Here is a 23,299-nt window from a genome sequence, read left to right as displayed (position 1 = left end):
ACTCCAGCAGTTCTCCCTAAGCCCTATCGGTGTCTGATGCAGCGCCATCAGAGAGAGAGGTCCATTGCCCTCTAGCCTTCCCTTGCCAGAGCCCCATGTAGTGTCCCAGCCCCTCCCTGTACCCAAAATTCAGCTGGAGGTCACTCCTGAATCAGGGTTCCTCCACACTGGGAGAGCCCCAGCCCCACAGCCCCAGTAGTCCATCCTATTCCCCCATGTACCCTTTCCAGAACCCCAGCCTCTCTATCTCAACCCCAGTGCCCTTAAGGCATCAGCATGCTTAAGTTTGGCTGGCGGCTAGCCAAAGTTGGCTACACGAACCGAAAGAATGTGCTCGCATACTCCCTTAAAAAGACCTTCGCTTGAAAAACTAGAAAAAAATAAACAGTACTGTTTGTTCATTTTGAGACACCGTCGCCAGTATACACTTCAGAATTAATCTAAGATAACAAGAAATGTCATTAATTCGGATGTTTTAGCTGAGGAGATCTTCGTCACGCAACATTACATCTAACAAAGATATTTGGTGCAGTATTTCTCAATGAAAACATTTGCATGAAAACGAGTTGTGACAATGACAACAAAGACCTCATTGAAGAATCCCTACTGTTGACCAATCAGCGACGAAGGGGTGTAGACTTCGGGTTGCCTCCAGAAAAAAAATGGTGCCCAAACAGCAGAGAAACCCCTCACCAAGGTCCAAAAACAAACAAAAAGTTCAAAATATCATAATATATGTAGAAACTCTTCCAAATTGTATCGGCTGGGAAGCATGCGGACCCCTTTAGTGTCTGCTGCCAGCCCAGCAGGAGACCACTCCAGGCTCAGGGTTCTTCCACACTGAGGACCAGTGACGAGGACCATTGCAGTGTCACAGCTACCACTAGTGGATTCTCCAGTCTGCAGTGCAGGGGAGCTGTACTTTCTCATCTATTCTATCTTAGTGAGGTGCTGTGGTAACTTTAGTTCCAGACTGTATTCTATTCTATCTTAGTGAGGTGCTGTGGTAACTTTAGTTCCAGACTGTATTCTATTCTATCTTAGTGAGGTGCTGTGGTAACTTTAGTTCCAGACTGTATTCTATTATATCTTAGTGAGGTGCTGTGGTAACTTTAGTTCCAGGCTGTATTCTATTCTATCTTAGTGAGGTGCTGTGGTTTCAAGTTTCAACTTTTAGGCTGTAAGCAGTGCTGAAGGGGAGAGGATCCAAATCTCCGGCCCAATTAAACACAAACAAATCAAGTAAATTAGGCAGCAGAGAGCTGAGGTAAGGATTTACTCTAAACTGTAAAAGCCCTTAGAGGGAGGGGGAGAGGGAGTGAGTGGGAGGGAGGGAGGGGGAGGGAGGGAGGGAGGGAGGGAGGGAGGGAGGGAGGGAGGACCCCATACAGGGCATGGTGGTCAGTGGAGGTGAAAAAAATACCCTGCATTAATGAATTCCCCTTGCTAATTCTTCCTCCCTCCCTCTCGTCTTCTCATTAATGCACTCTCTCTCCTCTCGTCCTTTTCTTCGCTTCTCTGCTGATCACTCTGCTTGATGTGTTTAATCCCTCTCCAGCTGATTCTTAATTAAACAACCTCCAGCGACACATGGGCTCTGCTGTGGGGTGGCATCTCATCCCGGGCTAAAGGGATATAGGGACAGGGGTGGGAAAAGGATGCACAGATTGATATGTCTGAGAGGGTTATGTCTGTTACTCAACCCCTGTTCCTGTCGCTGATGAACGAGAGAGAGAGAAAACCTGTCACTCCTGACAGTAACCCTTATCTGCACTTCTAATTAATCGTTGTCGAACCCTCCCCCTACTTTGCTTCTCATTGTCCTGTCTCAACAATAGAGATTTGGATGTCCCCATTAGGACAGGTTTAGTCCTTCACAGAGCTGTGACAGGGAAATCTCTCTTTCTCTCTGTCTCTCTCTCGCTGTGTGTGATTGACATGTTTAATTAAAAGCAAGTGAGTGATGGAGCTGGCAACCGGAAGGGAGGGAGGGATGGGGGGGTAAGAAACAATACATAAACAATATGAATATCAAATATGAAAACAATACATAACCTAGTTTCCTCAGTCACATCATAAGATTATAAATGGCTGTTCTGTCTGGGGCTGGGAACATACATACACACACACGGAAAAGCCCACAGGGCGTTTTTTATTAAAAAATGTATTTCACCTTAATTTAACCAGATAGGCCAGGCCAGTTGAGAACAAGTTCTCATTTACAACTGCAACCTGGCCAAGATAAAGCAAAGCAGTATGATACAAACAACAACACAGAGTTACACATGGAATAAACAAATGTACAGTAAATAACACAATAGAAAAAGTCTGTATACAGTGTGCAAAGGGCGTGAGGAGGTAAGGCAATAAATAGGCCATAGTAGTGAAGTAATTACAATTTAGCAGATTAACACTGGAGTGATAGATGAACAGATGATGGTGTGTAAGTAGTGATACTGGTGTGCAAAAGAGCAATAAAGTAAATAAAAACAATATGGGGATGAGGTAGGTAGATTGGATGGGCTATTTACAGATGGGCTGTGTACAGTTGCAGCGATCGGTAAGCTGCTCAGATAGCTGATGCTTAAAGTTAGTGAGGGTGAATTAAGTCTACAACTTATTTTTGCAATTCGTTCCAGCCATTGGCAGCAGAGAACTGGAAGGAAAGGCAGCCAAAGTAGGTGTTGGCTTTGGGGATGACCAGTGAGATATACAGTGCCTTGCGAAAGTATTCGGCCCCCTTGAACTTTGCGACCTTTTGCCACATTTCAGGCTTCAAACATAAAGATATAAAACTGTATTTTTTTGTGAAGAATCAACAACAAGTGGGACACAATCATGAAGTGGAACGACATTTATTGGATAGTTCAAACTTTTTTAACAAATCAAAAACTGAAAAATTGGGCGTGCAAAATTATTCAGCCCCCTTAAGTTAATACTTTGTAGCGCCACTTTTTGCTGCGATTACAGCTGTAAGTCGCTTGGGGTATGTCTCTATCAGTTTTGCACATCGAGAGACTGAATTTTTTTCCCATTCCTCCTTGCAAAACAGCTCGAGCTCAGTGAGGTTGGATGGAGAGCATTTGTGAACAGCAGTTTTCAGTTCTTTCCACAGATTCTCGATTGGATTCAGGTCTGGACTTTGACTTGGCCATTCTAACACCTGGATATGTTTATTTTTGAACCATTCCATTGTAGATTTTGCTTTATGTTTTGGATCATTGTCTTGTTGGAAGACAAATCTCCGTCCCAGTCTCAGGTCTTTTGCAGACTCCATCAGGTTCTCTTCCAGAATGGTCCTGTATTTGGCTCCATCCATCTTCCCATCAATTTTAACCATCTTCCCTGTCCCTGGTGAAGAAAAGCAGGCCCAAACCATGATGCTGCCACCACCATGTTTGACAGTGGGGATGGTGTGTTCAGCTGTGTTGCTTTTACACCAAACATAACGTTTTGCATTGTTGCCAAAAAGTTCAATGTTGGTTTCATCTGACCAGAGCACCTTCTTCCACATGTTTGGTGTGTCTCCCAGGTGGCTTGTGGCAAACTTTAAACTACACTTTTTATGGATATCTTTAAGAAATGGCTTTCTTCTTGCCACTCTTCCATAAAGGCCAGATTTGTGCAATATACGACTGATTGTTGTCCTATGGACAGAGTCTCCCACCTCAGCTGTAGATCTCTGCAGTTCATTCAGAGTGATCATGGGCCTCTTGGCTGCATCTCTGATCAGTCTTCTCCTTGTATGAGCTGAAAGTTTAGAGGGACGGCCAGGTCTTGGTAGATTTGCAGTGGTCTGATACTCCTTCCATTTCAATATTATCGCTTGCACAGTGCTCCTTGGGATGTTTAAAGCTTGGGAAATCTTTTTGTATCCAAATCCGGCTTTAAACTTCTTCACAACAGTATCTCGGACCTGCCTGGTGTGTTCCTTGTTCTTCATGATGCTCTCTGCGCTTTTAACGGACCTCTGAGACTATCACAGTGCAGGTGCATTTATACGGAGACTTGATTACACACAGGTGGATTGTATTTATCATCATTAGTCATTTAGGTCAACATTGGATCATTCAGAGATCCTCACTGAACTTCTGGAGAGAGTTTGCTGCACTGAAAGTAAAGGGGCTGAATAATTTTGCAGTCTAGCCAGACAACTAGGTATTTGTAGTTGTCCACATATTCTAAGTCAGAACCGTCCTGAGTAGTGATGCTAGTCGGGCGGGCGGGTGTGGGCAGCAATCAGTTGAAAAGCATGCATTTAGTTTTACTAGCGTTTAAGAGCAGTTGGAAGGAGTGTTGTATGGCACTGAAGCTCATTTTGAGGTTTGTTAACACAGTGTCCAAAGAAGGACCAGATGTATACAGAATGGTGTCGTCTGCGTAGAGGTGGATCAGGGAATCACACGCAGCAAGAGCGACATCGTTGATATATACAGAGAAAAGAGTCGGCCGGAGAATTGAACCCTGTGGTTCCCCCATAGAGACTGCCAGAGGTCCGGACAACAGGCCCTCCGATTTGACACACTTACTCTGTCTGAGAAGTAGTTGGTGAACCAGGCGAGGCAGTCATTTGAGAAACCAAGGCTGTTGAGTCTGACGATAAGAATACGGTGATTGACATAGTCGAAAGCCTTGGCCAGGTCAATGAAGATAGCTGCACAGATATCGTTTAGTACCTTGAGCGTGGCTGAGGTGCACCGTGACCAGCTCGGAAACCGGATTCCACAGCGGACAAGGTAAGGTGGGATTCGAAATGGTCAGTGATCTGTTTGTTAACTGGGCTTTCGAAGATTTTAGAAAGGCAGGGCATGATGGATATAGGTCTATAACAGTTTGGGTCTAGAGTGTCACCCCCTTTGAAGAGTGGGATGACTGCAGCAGCTTTCCAATCTTTAGGGATCTTGGACGATATAAAAGAGAGGTTGAACAGACTGGTAATAGGGGTTGCAACAATGGCGGCGGATAATTTTAGAAAGAGAGGGTCCAGATTGTCTAGCCCTGCTGATTTGTACGGGTCCAGGTTTTGCAGCTCTTTTAGAACATCTGCTTTCTGGATTTGGGTGAAGGAGAAGCTGGGGAGGCTTGGGCAAGTGGCTGCGGGGGGTGCAAAGCTGTTGGCCGGGGCTGGGGTAGCCAGGAGGAAAGCATGGCCACCCGTAGAGAAATGCTTATTGAAATTCATGATTATCGGTGGTGACGTGGGCGTGGCTGTGTAGAGAATGAAGCTAGCTTTATTTATATATAAAGTGTCCCTCAAGAGTGACAGTGACAAACACGTCATACAGTATATTTCTCTCCTACTCTAACATTGGCTCATTGGCTTTGTCTTCTCCCATGTTAACAGACAGACTGGAAGGCTTACACAAGGTTCCCAGCACTTAAGTAATAGCCTGTTGACACAGAGGTGTAATATACAGCGCCTTCAGAAAGTATTCATACCTCTTGAATTATTCCACATTTTGTTGTTACAGCCTGAATTGTAAATGGATTAAATCGATTTTTGGTTTTATCCATCTACACACAATACCACATAATGACAAAGTGAAAACATGTTTTTAGAAATGTTTGCTAATTTATTGAAAATTAAATAGAGAAATATTAATTTACATAAAGTATTCACACCCATGAGTCAATGTTAGAATCACCTTTGGCAGTGACTGCAGCTGTGAATCTTTTTTGATAAGTCTCTAAGAGCTTTGCACACCTGATTCTACAATATTTGCACATGATGATTTTAAACAATCCTTCAAGCTCTGTCAAGTTGGTTGTTGACCATTTTTTGCCATAGATTTTCAAGCCGATTTAAGTCAAAACTGTAACTAGGCCACTCAAGAATGTTAAATGCCATCTTGGTAAGCAACTCAAGTGTATATTTGACCTTGTGTTTTAGGTTATTGTCTTCCAGTGCCTGGTGGAAAGCAGACTGAATCAGGCTTTCCTCTAGGATTTCCAGTTTCTTTGAACTATTACTTAAGTGCATTGTTGAAAACGGGATGAATTCTGTACAGGTTTCCTTCTTTTCATTCTGTGAATTAGAAAGAGTATTGTGGAGTAACTACAATGTTGTTAATCCATCCTCAGTTTTCTTCTATCACAGCCATTCAACTCTGTAACTGTTTTAAAGTCACCATTGGCCTCAGGGTGAATTCCCTGAGCGGTTTCCTTCCTCTCTGGCAACTGAGTTAGGAAGGACGCCTGTATCTTTGTAGTGACTGGGTGTATTGATACACCATACAAAGTGTAATTAATAACTTCACAATACTCAAAGGAAAATTCAATGTCTGCTTTTTTACCAATCGGTGCCCTTCTTTGTAAGGCATTGGAAAACCTCCCTGATCTTTGTGGTTGAATCCGTGTTTGCAATTCACTGCTCGACTGAGGGACCTTACAGATCATTTTATGTGTTGGGTACAGCGATGAGGTAGTCCTTCAAAAATCATGTTAAACACTATTATTGCACACAGAGTGAGTCCATGCAACTTATTATGTGACTTGTTAAGCACATTTTTACTCCTGAACTTATTTATGTTTGCCATAACAATGGGGTTGAATATTTATTGACTCGAGACATTTAAGCTTTAAATTAATTTGTAAAAACATAGGCCAGTGACACAAAATCTCAATCTCAAAATCTCAACGGTCAATCAATGTATATCTGTTGAATCAATTTTTACTGTATATCTATTGTGTTCAACTTTACAATATAAATAGCAACATACAAAAGGGGAATGATACAGCTCTGCAAAGCCCAGGCAATAGACTACACCTCTTCCTCGACAACATTACCTCCTCGACACTGATTCTCAACATAGGGGCCCCACAAGGGTTCGTCCTTAATCCCCTCCTGTCCTCCCTGTATACCCACGACTGTGTGGCCTTACAGAGTTCCAACTCCATCATCAAGTTCAGTGACGACACGACAGTAGTAGGCCTGATTACCAACAACGACCAGATGGCCTACAGGGAGGAGGTAGGTACTCTGGTGGTGTGGTGACAGGTAAACAACCATTCCCTCAACGTCAGAAAAACAAAGGAGACAATTGTGGACTTCAGAAGGAACCAGGCTGGGCACGCCACCATCCTCATCAACGGTCAAAAATGTCAAGATCCTTGGCGTACACATCTCTGGGAAGCTGAAATGGTCAAACCACACGGACACCGCGGTGAAGAAGGCAAGACAGCATCTCTCTACCTGTATCACCCTCCTCCTCTACATCCTCTCTTTATATCTTATGAACCAAGCAAGTGAAGGACCCGCTGTAAATGAAGAGGGCTTGCCTACACAGTCTCTAGAGCCTCTGGTGTGTTCAACTGTAAGAAAATGAATTTTCTGCTTCATGTAGTTAATATAGTAACACTGGCAATGAGTATGTTCTTCTGAAATAGAAAGAAAAGAAACAAGCAACTGGTGTGGCAGTCTGCTTCTTCTGATATAATTAACACACACACACACACACACACACACACACACACACACATACACACACACACACACACACACACACACACACACTTTCTGCCAGACTCAGCACTTTTCTTGGTCAATGTATAGGGAGAGGTCTCTTGTAAGGCTCCTTCACAAACAACATACAGTATGTCCCTCTCTGTTGCAGCAGAATGCCACAAGGGAAAACTAAAACACTACACCTGTTATTGTCTAAACCACGAGACAGGTCATCAATGGCCATATCCCCTATGTCTGGCAGCCGTGTGTGTGTGGACATGCGTGGGACATTCAGATATCCAAATAGGTCTCTCCTGGTGCCCTGATCACAACACCATCTGTCTCCTCAGACACGGTAGGATTAGTGTTAGAGGGCATGAGGGCACGAGGGCAGACATGCATAATAACGGAGTGATCAGGGGACTCCATTCACCCCCTGCCTCCCTGCTCCCAACCCTTAACTTAATCCCCAGGCATCAAGACCAGAAATAGAAACGAGACCACCAGCTGATTCTGTTTCAGACAGCTTGCAGTGTGGTAATCAATAGTCCCTACGCCTCAACTTCCTGTCCTCTACACGCTTTCCTGTCTCTCTCGCTCTTTCTTTCTCCATCACCCACATCTCTCTCTCACTCTCCCTCACTTCCTCTCTCTCACTCTCTGCCCCTCTCCCTCTAGCTATCAACATGTCAAATGCTGACCCTCATATCTGTCTCTGAGAGCTGCTTATTCAATCACTGATTCTGGACTGCTGCATCCATTAACATATAAATCCACAGCATGATGCTTGCCCACTTCACTCCAGTCCACTCCAGTAGAGATCTCATAAAAACAACATTCTGTCAACAGGTAATCATTTATTCAGTGCTAATCCCAAATGGCACCCTATTTCCTACATAGTGCACTACTTTTGAGAAGTAGTGCACTATATAGGGCAGGGGTATTCAACTCTAACGCTACGAGGCCTGGAGCCTGCTGGTTCTATTCTACCTGATAATTAATTGCACACACTTGGTGTCCCAGGTCTAAAATCAGTCCCTGATTAGAGGGGAACAATTAAAAAATGCATTGGAACTGGATTCTAGGTCCAGAGTTGAATTTGAGGGATATAAGGATTAGGGTGCCATTTGGTATGCAACCTCAGTCATCATGGGCTTGGATGACAAACTACCAGTCATCCTGGGTTTGGATTCAATGACATGTAGGAGATGATATCCAGGCTCCTTGCACGTGCAGTGTCCATGGCTACATTAATCCCCTATAACTATACTTACATAACCACCAATACCATGTACATATGCAAGACAAATTCTCTACTGAGAGCAAATCAAGTTCTATTCGATTGTGCAAGTGGTGTTCCAGAGGTGAATGTGCTTGATGCCTTGCAGTGTTGGGTAGAGAACTGCACCAGCTACTGATGATGATGCTACATTAGGACCATGTTGGGAGGAGAACAGAGGAGGGTCAGGACCAGCTGGTGTAACAGTTGCTACCTGTCCTGCACCACCACATCTGCCAACATTACAGCCCCTATATCCTCTAGCTTACTGCCAAGGTGTATCCCCTCTACCTCTGCACTGAACACCAGGCACCATGGAAGGAGGGCGGGAAATGTGTGACAAGGTGTGGCCCAATAAAAAAGTGGTTTAAATGTTGAGGGAGAGAGAGAGAGAGGGGGTGGGGTGGCGAGGGAGAGAGTAGCCCTCCTGTGGCAACAAGCAGCCACACAGCTGTTGCTGTTTCACGCTGCTGAGCACACACAGACACACCTAGCTGCAGAGGCATCCATACTGATCACAGGGAATCTCCTTCACACAATCCACAGTGCCCTTGTGAGCTCTGTGTGTGTGTGTGTGTGTGTGTGTGTGTGTGTGTGTGTGTGTGTGTGTGTGTGTGTGTGTGTGTGTGTGTGTGTGTGTGTGTGTGTGTGTGTGTATGTGATATAAAGGGCCCACTGATTGGCAATGGCAGGTTCACAACATCTCAAGTTTTCCACTCCAAACTTGTAATACCTCTCTGAAGCGCTGCACAGGTACACTGCAAATCCCAGAGGTTTGATAACTCGAAACGAGTATTTTGTAAACTTTAATATCTCCTACAGCAGCTAGGGGACCAAACCCTCCCCTAGGGCTCGTTCCTTATCATAGAGGGGGGCTTTTTAAGGTCATGCTATAACTGAGGCTGTTATCATTAAGAGTCTAGTATAAAGTCAGTAGTACAGCTCCCAGCACAAGTTCATTTGCACTTAACAGCCTACGTTTATTACAACAGGGATTCTGTTTTTTAATATGGTGGGAGAGGGAAAGGAAGGGATAGAAAAAGAAGGTAAATAAATGCAGATAGAGGAGGGAGACAGAGGAGTAAGATAGGGAGACAGAGGAGTAAGATAGGGAGGGAGAGGAGTAAGATAGGGAGGGAGAGGAGCAAGATAGGGAGACAGAGGAGTAAGATAGGGAGGGAGAGGAGCAAGATAGGGAGACAGAGGAGTAAGATAGGGAGGGAGAGGAGCAAGATAGGGAGGGAGAGGAGTAAGATAGGGAGGGAGATGAGTAAGATAGGGAGGGAGAGGAGTAAGATAGGGAGGGAGAGGAGCAAGATAGGGAGGGAGAGGAGCAAGATAGGGAGGGAGAGGAGTAAGATAGGGAGGGAGAGGAGCAAGATAGGGAGGGAGAGGAGCAAGATAGGGAGGGAGAGGAGTAAGATAGGGAGGGAGAGGAGTAAGATAGGGAGGGAGAGGAGTAAGATAGGGAGGGAGAGGAGCAAGATAGGGAGGGAGAGGAGTAAGATAGGGAGGGAGAGGAGTAAGATAGGGAGGGAGAGGAGTAAGATAGGGAGGGAGAGGAGTAAGATAGGGAGGGAGAGGAGTAAGATAGGGAGGGAGAGGAGTAAGATAGGGAGACAGAGGAGTAAGATAGGGAGACAGAGGAGTAAGATAGGGAGACAGAGGAGCAAGAACTGGAGGGAGAGGAGTAAGATAGGGAGGGAGAGGAGTAAGATAGGGAGACAGAGGAGTAAGATAGGGAGACAGAGGAGTAAGATAGGGAGACAGAGGAGTAAGATAGGGAGACAGAGGAGTAAGATAGGGAGGGAGAGGAGTAAGATAGGGAGGGAGAGGAGTAAGATAGGGAGGGAGAGGAGTAAGATAGGGAGGGAGAGGAGTAAGATAGGGAGACAGAGGAGTAAGATAGGGAGACAGAGGAGCAAGAACTGGAGGGAGAGGAGTAAGATAGGGAGGGAGAGGAGTAAGATAGGGAGACAGAGGAGTAAGATAGGGAGACAGAGGAGTAAGATAGGGAGACAGAGGAGTAAGATAGGGAGACAGAGGAGTAAGATAGGGAGGGAGAGGAGTAAGATAGGGAGGGAGAGGAGTAAGATAGGGAGGGAGAGGAGTAAGATAGGGAGACAGAGGAGTAAGATAGGGAGACAGAGGAGTAAGATAGGGAGACAGAGGAGCAAGAACTGGAGAGAAAAACTATAAGAAATTGCTTCTTGTGGCCCTCTTTACCACAAAGCTATTGGAAAGACTCGGAAAGTAGTGACTCGAGAGGGATGTTTTTGTTCGGGTTTGGTCCAATTGTCATCTCCATCTTAAAAGACATTTGCTGACGCTTTGACAGTGCTGCCAGAACGCATCATGCGTGTAAACTTTGACCTGGGGACTAGTTGCTGATCCAGTTGCCATGGTTACAGCTGCACACAGCAGACAATTGACCGACCCAACAGTTTATTTTTCTCCTCCGTTCTTTTCTGTCGCTGTCAACGACAGCATCAACTTCAACCGTCATCCATCAGACTGGTAGGCAGGTCAGGTCAGGGCCCACTTGGAGTTCAATGGCTAGAGAACAGTCATTAGAGATACTTGGCTAAGCTACAGAAATTAAAGACAGTTGAAGTCAGATGTTTAGCCAAAAACATCTAAACTCAGTTTGTCACAATTCCTGACATTTAATCCTAGTAAAAATTCTTATGTCAGTTAGGATCACCACTTTATTTTTAGAATGTGAAATGTCAGAATAATTGTAGAGAATTATTTATTTAAGCTTTTATTGCTTTCATCACATTCCCAGTGGGTCAGAAGTTTACATACACTCAATTAGTATTTGGTAGCATTGCCTTTAAATTGTTTAACTTGGGTCAAACGTTTCAGGTAGCCTTCCACAAGCTTCCCACAATAAGTTGGGTGAATTTTCCTGGCTGATGTCTTGAGATTTTGCTTCAATATATCCACAGAATTTTCGCTCCTCATGATGCCATCTATTTTGTGAAGTGCACCAGTCCCTCCTGCAGCAAAGCACCCCCACAACATTTTTTATTTTTTTTTGTCTTTTAAACAAATGTCTTTTAAACAACATGATGCTGCCCCCCTTGTGTTTCACGGTTGGGATGGTGTTCTTCGGCTTGCAAGCCTCCCCTTTTTTCCTCCAAACATAAAGATGGTTATTATGGCCAAACAATTCTATTTTTGTTTCATCAGACCAGAGGACATTTCTCCAAAAAGTACGATCTTTGTCCCCATATGCAGTTGCAAACCGTAGTCTGGCTTTATTATGACGGTTATGGAGCAGTGGCTTCTTCCTTGCCGAGTGGCCTTTCAGGTTGTCGATAAAGGACTTGTTTTACTGTTGATACTGTATAGATACTTTTGCACCCGTTTCCACGGGCATCTTCACAAGGTCCTTTGCTGTTGTTCTGGGATTGATTTGCACTTTTCGCACCAAAGTATGTTCATCTCTAAGAGACAGAACGTCCCATGGTGTTTATACTTGCAAACTATTGTTTGTACAGATGAACGTGGTACCTTCAGGCGTTTGGAAATTGCTCCCAAGGATGAACCAGACTTGTGGAGGTCTACAATTTTTTTCTGCAGTCTTGGCTGATTTCTTTTGATTTTCCCATGATGTCAAGCAAAGAGGCACTGAGTTTGAAGGTAGGCCTTGAAATACATCCACAGGTACAGCTCCAATTGACTCAAATGATGTCAATTAGCCTATCAGAAGATTCTAAAGCCATGATATCATTTTGGGGAATTTCCCAAGCTGTTTAAAGGCACAGTCAACTTAGTGTATGTAAACTTCTGACCCACTGGAATTGTGATTATTTCACTTATAATTCAATGTGTCTGTCAACAATTGTTGGAAAAATGACTTGTGTCATGCACAAAGTAGATGTCCTAAACGACTTGCCAAAACTATAGTTTGTTAACAAGAAATTTGTGGAGTGGTTGAAAAACAAGCTTTAATGACTCCAACCTGGGTGTGTGTAAACTTCCGACTGTACCTTTGGAGGTGAGGCGAGGAATATTCATAAGACCTATTCATGCATGTCTGTGGCGATAGCGACGCGAGTGGCATCCGACAGACGTAATCAGACCAGGTGACAGTTCTGGGAGATGCTAAATGGACAGAGATCATCTCACATCAGAGCTACTGACACTTAATGGACAGTCATCACTGCAGAATTGTTGTCTGCGGTGTATACACAGTGTACAAAATACTAGGAACACCTTCCTAATATTGAGTTTCAACCCCTTTTGTCCTCGAAACAGCCTCAATTTATCGGGGCATGGAAAGTGTTCCACAGGGATGTTGGCCCATGTTGACTCCAATGCTTCCCACAGGTGGCTGAATGTCCTTCAGGTGATGGACCATTCGTGATACACAGGAAACTGTTGACCATGAAAAACCCCACAGCGTTGCAGTTCTTGACACACTCAAACTGGTGTGCCTGGCACCTACTAACATACCCCACTCAAAGGCACTTAAATCTTTTGTTTTACCCATTCACCCTCTGAATAGCACACAGACACAATCCATGTCTCGATTGTCTCAAGGCTTAAATCCTTCAATTAACCTGTCTCCTCCCCTTCGTCTACACTGATTGAAGTGGATTTAAGTGACATCAATAAGGGATCATAGCTTTCACCTGGATTCACCTGGTCAGTCTATCATGGAAAGAGCCGGTGTTCCTAATGTTTTGTACACTCAGTGTATCTCCTCTCAGATAGCATCCCACTGCGACTACACCACCACAGCCACTCCAAATAAACAGACAATACAACTCTCTCACCCTTCTGCAGTGTAGCTCGATAGTTCTCCTTCTAATCATATTGGCAATGATTCCAGCTCCATCAATCTCAGCGAATGATCCTTAACAAAACCCATAAAGAATATGAATGATTTGGACCGATGTGGAATTTCAATTACTTAGTTCTTATGAATTTGGTTTGTTGGATAAATGTGACACTTGGCAGGCTCGCAATTAGAGACATAACAACGTGTGTGTTCAAAATGGCCCCCTATTTCTAATATGCCCTGGTCTAAAGTAGTGCACTATATATGGAATAGGGTGCTATTTGGGACATAGACCACCACATAGTCATATATTTACACTAATACGGTTATTCTCACTAGAACCAGGTGCTTAATTAGTTGCTTTTGTAGCATCACTCACATTAGATATGAGCTAATTGGACAGTTTGAAAAACTCAAATGAGAAAGAAAAAAGAGCGAGAAATAGAGAAAAAGAGAGAGCAGAGAGAAAGGCGAGAGAGAGAAAAAGAGGGAGAGAGTGGCAGGGAGAGGGAGGCTCACAGTCATTTGCACGTGTGCTTTCCTGACACTAAGTCCTGTTGAAAAGCACAGTGACAACAGTCTTCTCTAGCATCGTCCTATAGTTCACAAGTCTGAACACTTTGAGGCAGCTCTCTCCGAGTTCCGAGTTCCTCTGTTGCCACGGCAGCAGCTGGAGCCCCGCCAATCCAAGTTGGGACACAGCACACAGCTCAGCGTTCTCTCTGCATATCTGTCACAGACGCCAACTTTTCAAAGAGAGGGATAACCAACCGCTTTTAGAACAGTTGATTTGTCACAGACACACTGAATTTATTATCTGCTTCAACCACCATCCTGCTGAGACCTTTTAATCTACACTGCTCTCGTCCTCGTCCACAAAACATTCAAATATCAATCTAAAGAGAAACATCCACTCTAGAAACTTGAAATCTGCTCTTTCCATCAGTTGTTTGACTGATGACAGGCGTCACAGAAACTAATAACTGAAGACCATAAAAATCTGAATCACTAAGTGGCGCAGTGGCCTAAGGCACTGCATCTCAGTCCCTGGTTCATATTCCAGGCTATATCATATCCGGCCGTGATTGGGAGTCCCATTGGGCGGCGCATAGCGTCGTCCGGGGTAGGCCGTCTTTGTAAATAAGAATTTGTTTTAACTGATTTGCCTAGTTAAATAAAAGGTTCAAAAAAAGTGTATTACAGATTCGAAGTATTTCTTAAGTAAGAGCATCTTAACCAGAATGTCTAAACACATTAAGGAATCTGAGCAGTAGTGTTGTGTAGTGTTGGGCCTGTTGGCACACAGCCATCTGTCTAACACAGTGGCGTTCAGGGACTCAGCAAAACATTATTGGTTAGCTAGCTCCCACCTGGAGAAGCAAAGTGACAGATGAGGAGAGCTGAGAGGAGAGAACTCCCCGCCTCCTGTTCCCATGGGCCCCTGCAGGTCGGGGGCGTCGAGCGATCGTGGAATGCTGTCGGCTCCATTCAGGGAGTGTGGCGGTGATGGGTGTTATGGCGATGGCAGGTGGACACGCTGCTACTGTGACACGGTAGCGGGGAGCGGTCGTGGGCGATCAGCGTCAGAGACAAGGCACCGTGACGCCATGACGACAGGTCTAACTGACAACCACCTCCTGGAACGAAAGGCCTCCCAGTCACTGACTAGCTGAACTGCTGCCTGGCTGTCTTCCTGTCTGCTAAAAGCTCATACTCTAAAGGATACTTCTGAAAGTGAGCACACAAAGCTGTCAGATCTGCACCTCACTGTGCACACCACACACACACACACACACACACACACACACACACACACACACACACACTCTATCGATCTCTCTCTGACACTCATATACACTTTGTTTCTATTTTTCAAACACACACACAGAAAGACTCACACACACACTCACAGTGAGCGTCCCCGCCAGTCAGTGTTTTATTGCTGACTTTTACATTAAAGATCTGATTCAAGTTCTCTTCTGGACAGACAGAAATAACAGAACATCATGTGAGAGCACACGCACACGCACACTCACACGCACACGCAGTCAGTGAAAGTGCCATCTACTAACAGACTGAGCTGCTTTAAGGGACTATAGAGAACCATGGTATTTAACTGGAAGGCTTGGACATTAATGTCTGTCAGGAACAACACAGCATTACTCCATCTCTCTCTCCTTCTCTTCCTCTTGTCCTCCTCACACTTCCTGCATCCTACCAATCAGCTCAGCTCCCTATGAGAAAATAGATTTCTCTGCCAAACATCCCCACTGCCGCGACCCAGCCCCGACTGGGAACGATAAGAGGAAATCACTTTTAGATAAAAAGAGAAAGAAAAAAAAAATATATATATATATATGAGTGACTCACAGAAGTCCTATTCAAAAGGCAGTAGAGCTTTGCCAAGTCCTATTTCCAGCTGAACTGATGGACCTGCAGAGGCCACCAAAGGTCCTCAACTCTGGTGATTAAATGCAAATTCCAAACAACTTAAAATTCATGTTGAACACTCAAGCTGGCTGCAAAAAGCCACAGCTGCGGCTTTGCCAATAAATACATTGGACTGCAAGCTGAATGACGAACCTAATAAATACCTAACTAGTTGAGGTGCCAAGAATTGTGGCAATTAAACTGTGTGTGTGTGTGTGTGTGTGTGTGTGTGTGTGTGTGTGTGTGTGTGTGTGTGTGTGTGTGTGTGTGTGTGTGTGTGTGTGTGTGTGTGTGTGTGTGTGTGTGTGTGTGTGTGCGTGTAAGTAATAGGGAATGCTTTGGTGAGTCATTCTATCTACCCGCCTGGCTGATTCATGGTGACACCATTTCTTCCAGGGTGTGTTGACCCATCAGTTTGAGGTGAGGGTAGGGTGACCATGTCCCGGATTGTGCAGGACAGTCCCACATTTTGGCCCTTTGTCCTGCAACCAAACAATCATGTTCCGCATTTTATAAAAAAAATTCTAACCCACTAATTTACTAAAAATGTAGATTTGTTCCATATTTCAGTCAGGCATTTAAACTTGCCTCTTTTGCAGTGGAGAGGAAGAGGCGAAGCAAGAAGTTTCACTGGCCGAAATCTGTCCAAGATAAACCCATAGAAACACATTGAGCTTATCTTAGACCTAAGCTTTTCGCTTGCCCTCCCGCCTTTGGGACAATGACTTCCATTGTTAGGGTGGAGACATGAACATCTCGTCATTATATACAGATCTCGGTTTGCAGTCACGTTGCTCTTTTGACAAAGTATATACATATATATATATATATATATATATATATATATATATATATATATATATATATATATATATATATATATATATATATATATATATATATACATATAATATACATATATTATATATATATAATATACATATAATATATAAATAATATACATATATTATATATATATTATATATATCATATATATAAGGATGTGGTACTGGTGATGTTAAACACTTCTCCAATCGTTGTTAACATCTGATATTCTGCGTAGCGCAAGGCGATATGTAGGCCAATGTCATATCATCAACCAATCACATTTGTAAAATCCTTTTGGTCTAAATTCCAGCTAAAACTTGGAGAGGCCAGTTAAAAAGGCATGTTTCTGATGAAGAGCTACAAAAGTTAATAAATAGCCGATTGGAAATATATATAAGGTTATTAAACTGAAAAGATACAAGGTGATTTTGCCAAATTTGTGAGGCTCTTCGTGCTCATTAGTTGCCAATTCAACATATTTGCTGCTACATCACTCAACCCTGTTATCAAAGTCTCACTCCCTAAAGTTTTCACATTCCCTGAGACCAGCCAGAAACGTTTCCTTGGCCATGTATTCCCAGATTTTCCTAAAACAGGCACACATTGGGCTCTTGTTTCTGCATGACCAAATTTAGCATGAGCCAAAGGAGTAGCCTATAGGCCCGCTTCAATTAGCTTGTTCAGAGCAGCGAAAGCTTGTTCAGAGCTGCCCCCAAAAAAAGATTCATGTAGGCTACACTGTCCCACAAAATCATGCCTTTGTCCCGTATTTGGGTACATTAAATGTAGTCACCCTAGGTGAGGGAAGAAGGCAGTCCATGCCTAAAGATGTCTGTCCATTAAAGCTGTCAAATAAAAAAGACAATAAAAAGTGACTTCTCTCTCTCTCTGTAGTCAAGCGAAGGGGTGTTAGAGCTAGACAGATTAAAGCCTTCATAGAGATGGAAGGAAGAGCACAGATCAGCAAAAGAAAATCCTCAAACTACTTTTAGTAAGAGAGAAGTCCTATTTCACATATCAGTGGCCTGAAAACATCAAACAAACAAAGAAGAAGGAACCAACTTCCATCACTCTTCTCTCTGTGTTTGTGATCCAATTTTCTCCTTTCCAACCTTTGTTCCCCAAAGAGAGCTTTGTGTGTGTTAAACCATTTTCTGTATGATTAAAAATCTGACCGATCCAAACCACTGCACACAGCACGGCCAGCACTTCCATAGCCCCTCGTCCTTAGTACAACCCTCAGCCTGGCGCCTACCTTCGCCAATAAGAACAAGAAGACCCTCCTGTCCCCTCTCTTGACCTTAGTATAACCCCCAGCCTGGCGACCATCTTCTCCCATGATAGAGTGTTCCCATGTGGTCTGCCATCCCAAGTTCAACCTCTACACCACCAATCATGGGGTGTTTCACACTGGCTGCATGTCAGTACTGAGAGAGTCGGAGACATAGTGGCCTACCAGATTAAACTACCGTCTCTACTACCCTAACTCCTCCGGGCCAAACACATACACAGAGAGAGACACACACACACACTAACAGGTGCTGTTATGCAGTGATCTGACAAGGAGTGCATTTACCCCAGCAAATCTACTCAAATCAGGTAGCACTCAGAGGGTGCACCAAGCAACTACAGGGAAAGCAAGCCCTGCTTCTATACTCCCTGTTCACCCATGGCTGCGTGGCAACGCACGCCTCCAACTGAATCATCAAGAATGCAGACGACACAACAGTAGTAGGCCTGATTACCATCAATGACGAGACAGCCTACGGGGAGGAGGTGAGGGCCCTGGAAGTGTGGTGCCAGAAAAATAACCTCTCACCCAACGTCAACAAAACAAAGGACCTGATCTTGGACTTCAGGAAACAGCAGAGGGAGCACTTTCCCTATCCACATCGACGGGACTGCAGTGGAGAAGGTGGAATGCTTCAAGTTCCTCTGCGTACGCATCACTGACAAACTGAAATGGTCCACCCACACAGACAGTGTGGTGAAGAAGGCACAACAGCACCTCTTTAAAGTCTGGAGGTTGAAGAAATTTGGCTTGGCACCTAAACCCCTCACAAACTTATACAGATGCACAATTGAGAGCATCCTGTCGGACTGTATGGTATGGCAACTGTAACGCCCGCAACTGCAGGGCTCTCCAGAGGGTAGTGCGGTCTTCCCAATGCATCACCGGGGGCAAGCATTGCCCTCCAGGACACCTACAGCACCCGATGTCACAGTAGTAGTAGTGTTAACCGGTGCTCGACAAGTCAGAGAAAGCCAACATCACCCACGACAGAGAACGGTTGATTGTCAACGGCAACGAATTCCATTATCTTGGCTTTAATGTATTTCGCCTTTGAGTTGTCTCGCTGAAATTTTGTTACTCTTTCAAATGACTGCTTGACTTGTTGACTGCTGGATCCACACAGCAGACATTGTGGGCTAGTTTAGGAATGCTGTGTTGCCAGCATAGCGCAAAATTATACATGCCGTCATTACATTATGTACCTTCATTAAATAGGTATGAACGTCAGCTTTGACATCGGTTTTGCACATCGGGTGTTAAACTAGACCTCAGCTGATACCGATGTTAGCATTTTTAGCTCATATCAGCCAATTCCGATATTTAATTTAAATTGTACCTTTATTTAACTAGGCAAGTCAGTTAAAGAACAAATTCTTATTTTCAATGACGGCCTAGGAACAGTGGGTTAACTGCCTGTTCAGGGGCAGAACGACAGATTTGTACCTTGTCAGCTCGGGGATTTGAACGTGCAACCTTTCGGTTACTAGTCCAACGCTCTAACCACTAGGCTACCCTGCCATATGTTCACTGATATATCGTGCATCCCTAATCTCAAGGCCATCAGACTGTTAAATAGCCATCACTAGCACATTAGAAGCTGCTGCCCTATATACATAGACTTGAAATCACTGGCCACTTTAATAATGTTTACATATTTTCCATTACTCATCTCATATGGATATACTGTATTCTATACTATTCTACTGTATCTTAGTCTATGCCACTCTGACATTGCTCGTCCAAATATTTCTATAGTCTTAATTCCATTCCTTTACTTTAGATTGTGTGTATTGTTAGATATTACTTGTTAGATATAATTGCACTGTTGGAGTTAGAAACACAAGCATTTTGCTACACCCGCAATAACATCTGCTAAACACGTGTATGTGACAATACAACTTGATTTGCTCAGGCTCAACCAGATATTGGAAAAGCAAGAAGAAAAGCCTGGAGCAACAGACCCGTGTGTGTTAGCGCAATCAGACACAGACTGCCTCAGCAGTAAGGTATACATCTACTATAAACAGATCACTGCGGCAGGCAGCTTCCCCTACTGTACAGCTACAGCCCACAGAGAATAGTGGGGTTCAGTTTGCAATGTTGTTGGGTGAGGTTATGTGATCAAGTCTATGCTCCAACCCTTCTTCTCTGAGGCTGTTTTTATTGGCAGTTTTGGTGCCAGGATGTTGCTTTGGAAGCCACCTGGGAAGAAATCTAGGGAAAACACTGCTATGGAGGGAGTGAGAATGCATTCACCCAGTTACATGTAGTATACTATAACAGTAACTAGTAAAGGTTCTGCTTGGCTTGTCTGTAGGAGAGTATTTATAACATACAACTCCCACAGGGGTCTGGGTTTCAAATCCACCATTTTAGTATAAAGACACACTATTACATGGTCTTAGTACTATGTCATGTAAAGTGAATCTACACATGGCCACACCCCTGCCTTGCTAATAAACACTTTCACTGCTAATACTCAGGTTTAGCTGAGCTGGAATGGCACCCGAGGGGATTTTTCCTTTCAATACATTTTTTCTTGGGAACTAAAATTACTGTGTATTCCATAATGAAAACAATACAGATAGTTCACACACAAAAAACACTGCTGTAAGCCTCCCAGAGCTGTCTCCCGCAGGATTAAAAACACACATTGAGAATGTGTTAGGTATCATGACAGTGAAACTGAAAAAAAAGCATTGCTGTACCATGGTATGTGCCCTGAATAAAAAACAAATGTGTTTACGGGAAATTAACAATATTGAGTGCAAACTTTAGAACTTGATATTAGAATGAAACTGTGTGTATGTGTATGACAGAGCTAAATAATAGAGTTTGCTTCCATCAATCAAATCACAGCACATAAAGGAACGTGGGGTTGTTTTTTATCAGCAGGTTCGGGCTTGATGACTGTTATTCGAATTGACCATTAACAGAAACATTCTCAGCTCATGATGTAGCTTAATCCCAAACAACCGATAACAGCATATATATTCCAACAGCATTTATATTCCAATTTAATTGATTGGTCAGAATACCTTCATTATTATGACAAAAACATGTTCTATTTTGTACTTTATGTCAGAATAACTTGAGACTGAAACCATTCAAACCTGAGAAATTATAAATATGAGGTTACTGCCTGGTATGCCATCACTTTCCTATACTTCTTCACTGCACGTGCCACCGGTAAAAAAAATATTGTTACACTTGACACTGCAACCTGTGAAGAACAGACAACAGCTTATTCAACATTGCTAATATTCGCATAGCCTCAAAAGACACTACGTAGCATATTTCGACAAGTCACAGACTTGAAATGATTGAAAACGGTTATTCTTGGATATTCTAGTAGGTTATTTCCAAAAACTAAAACAATGCTACTTTCTTGGAAGTTCTGTTCAGAAATAAGACGAGGCCGTCCGACCAAATTATGAGAACAGCTATTTTCACCTTTCACAACATTTTAAAGAATAAAAACAAATTTGATTAATAGCACTCGAAATTTCCCGTTATTTGGCGACATGTTTATTAGCGTAGAATAATGTGCCCAGTGCCCACAAATGACACGGACAGCCCAGCCAACTGTCCTTTCCCAGGTGCGCAGCAGCGCAATGCTTGACTCCCAAGAAACAAAGACGTTGTTTTCTTTACCTGTTGGCCCTTGGTCCATAGTATCAGCGTAGATCCCGACGACCAGCATCAGTAGAAACACTCCGGTATACATTTTAACGTTTTAGTCCAGCTCGCGTTATCAGAAATCCTTGTAATGAGTGACTCCGGCGGGACTGTAACAAAGTTGTCTGCTCGATCCCATTGATGGCTGATTTCCTTCCTGAAGCGAGTGCCCCCTCCATGCGAAACACACTGGCAATTTGAGCTGCAATAGCTGACGTAGGGGGCAAAGAATTCAAAAAGAACCCTTACTTCACTTTGCGCCACCAATCAAGTGGTCAAGTACAGGTCTACAGCGCAGCCATGTGGTTGCTTTGTATTACAGCGACACCATCATATCCAAACACTTGTTTTTCTCTACAAACAAATTAAACACAACTTTTGTGTGAGTGGAGAATCTTATCATAATAATTACCATTTTACATTGAAGCATAACAAAACCATCCAGATGTGTCATGCCTAATTCATATGCATATATGCAAATTACAATACCTAAGGTATACCTCAACAGAAACAGCTGCAGGTACAGTAGAGCTTTCATGTGTTTTTCTGAGGAGCAGAGTGTGGGAGGGAGGCTACTCCAGATGCCTGTGGTGGGTGGAAGGGAACAGCAGGAGGAGTATGAGGAGAAGAGGAAGGTTTGGAGACTTCTCCGTGGTCACTACCCACTGGGCACACACTGGTTGAATCAACATTGCTTTGACATAACTTCAATGAAATGTAATTGACGTCTGTGCCCAGTGGGTAATACCATCACAGCACAACAGGTCAGCAGGAGTCTCACTCTGCCTCAGTTTATCGCCCCCCAATGCAATTAAGCGTCGTTCCATTAATGTTTTTTTATTTCACGACGTCAATTTTCCAATCAGCTCCAGTTGCCTGAGAAAGTTAGTCGATAAAACAAAGGATGGAATCAGGTCATGGTGTGTTTCACACTGTGGAGAAGAAAAAACATGCCGTGTCGTTGTGAACAGTAATCACATTAGATGAATGCCTATTACGACCGTAAAGATTGGATTTATACCGCTGCGTGTTGCCAGGAACGATGTCAGAGGCTGTGCGTGTGCGTGCGTGCTTGTGGGTGTGCGTGCGTGCGTGCGTGCGTGCGTGTGGGTGTGTGCGTGTGTGAGTGCGTGCGTGTGTGTGTCATAACAGCTCCAGATCAAGGTTGTTTGGACTAGGAAACCAATTACATTCAATGTGACACTAAAACACAGGATTCAATATAAGACCCTGTATTGAAAATGCAACATGTAGCATTCTGGCATATAATGTTTCAGGAAAGGCGCATCTGGCATCTGAAATCTAACACTGACATCTGTCGAAATGGACCAAACAAGCTTCTGGCAAACCACCAACAACATTCTGCCTTGTGTCTGCTACTGCATGTTTGAGAAAAAACAGCCAGGAGCAAAAAGCTGAGTCTGTCAGTGGAAAAGTACAGTCAATATAAGGATATTCAGCAACTCTTGGAGGACTATGAAAATGGACGTCAAATATGCTTTCTTTATTGTTAAACGCATTTCGGCATCTAGCTTTCATCAGGGTTTTTGGAGG

General features: G+C 43.7%; 1 protein-coding gene across 8 annotated transcripts in view; it reads right to left on the bottom strand.

The window, feature by feature from the left end:
* The window catches only part of LOC139391828 (receptor-type tyrosine-protein phosphatase U-like), a 284,310-nt gene extending 262,423 nt beyond the window's left edge, over positions 1–21,887 (bottom strand). For all 8 annotated transcript variants that reach the window (XM_071139407.1, XM_071139410.1, XM_071139408.1 and 5 more), the window contains exon 1: positions 21,722–21,887. In XM_071139407.1, coding sequence (XP_070995508.1) covers positions 21,722–21,794 — 73 coding nt within the window. In that variant the 5' untranslated portion in view covers positions 21,795–21,887. The remainder of the gene's footprint in view (positions 1–21,721) is intronic.
* Between the last annotated feature and the right edge of the window lie 1,412 nt (positions 21,888–23,299).

The sequence above is a fragment of the Oncorhynchus clarkii genome, chromosome 32, assembly GCF_045791955.1.
Source record: "Oncorhynchus clarkii lewisi isolate Uvic-CL-2024 chromosome 32, UVic_Ocla_1.0, whole genome shotgun sequence".
Classification (NCBI taxonomy): Eukaryota; Metazoa; Chordata; class Actinopteri; order Salmoniformes; family Salmonidae; genus Oncorhynchus; species Oncorhynchus clarkii.
Note: the sequence above shows the minus strand (reverse complement) of the source record. Positions and strands in the feature narration are given on the sequence as shown.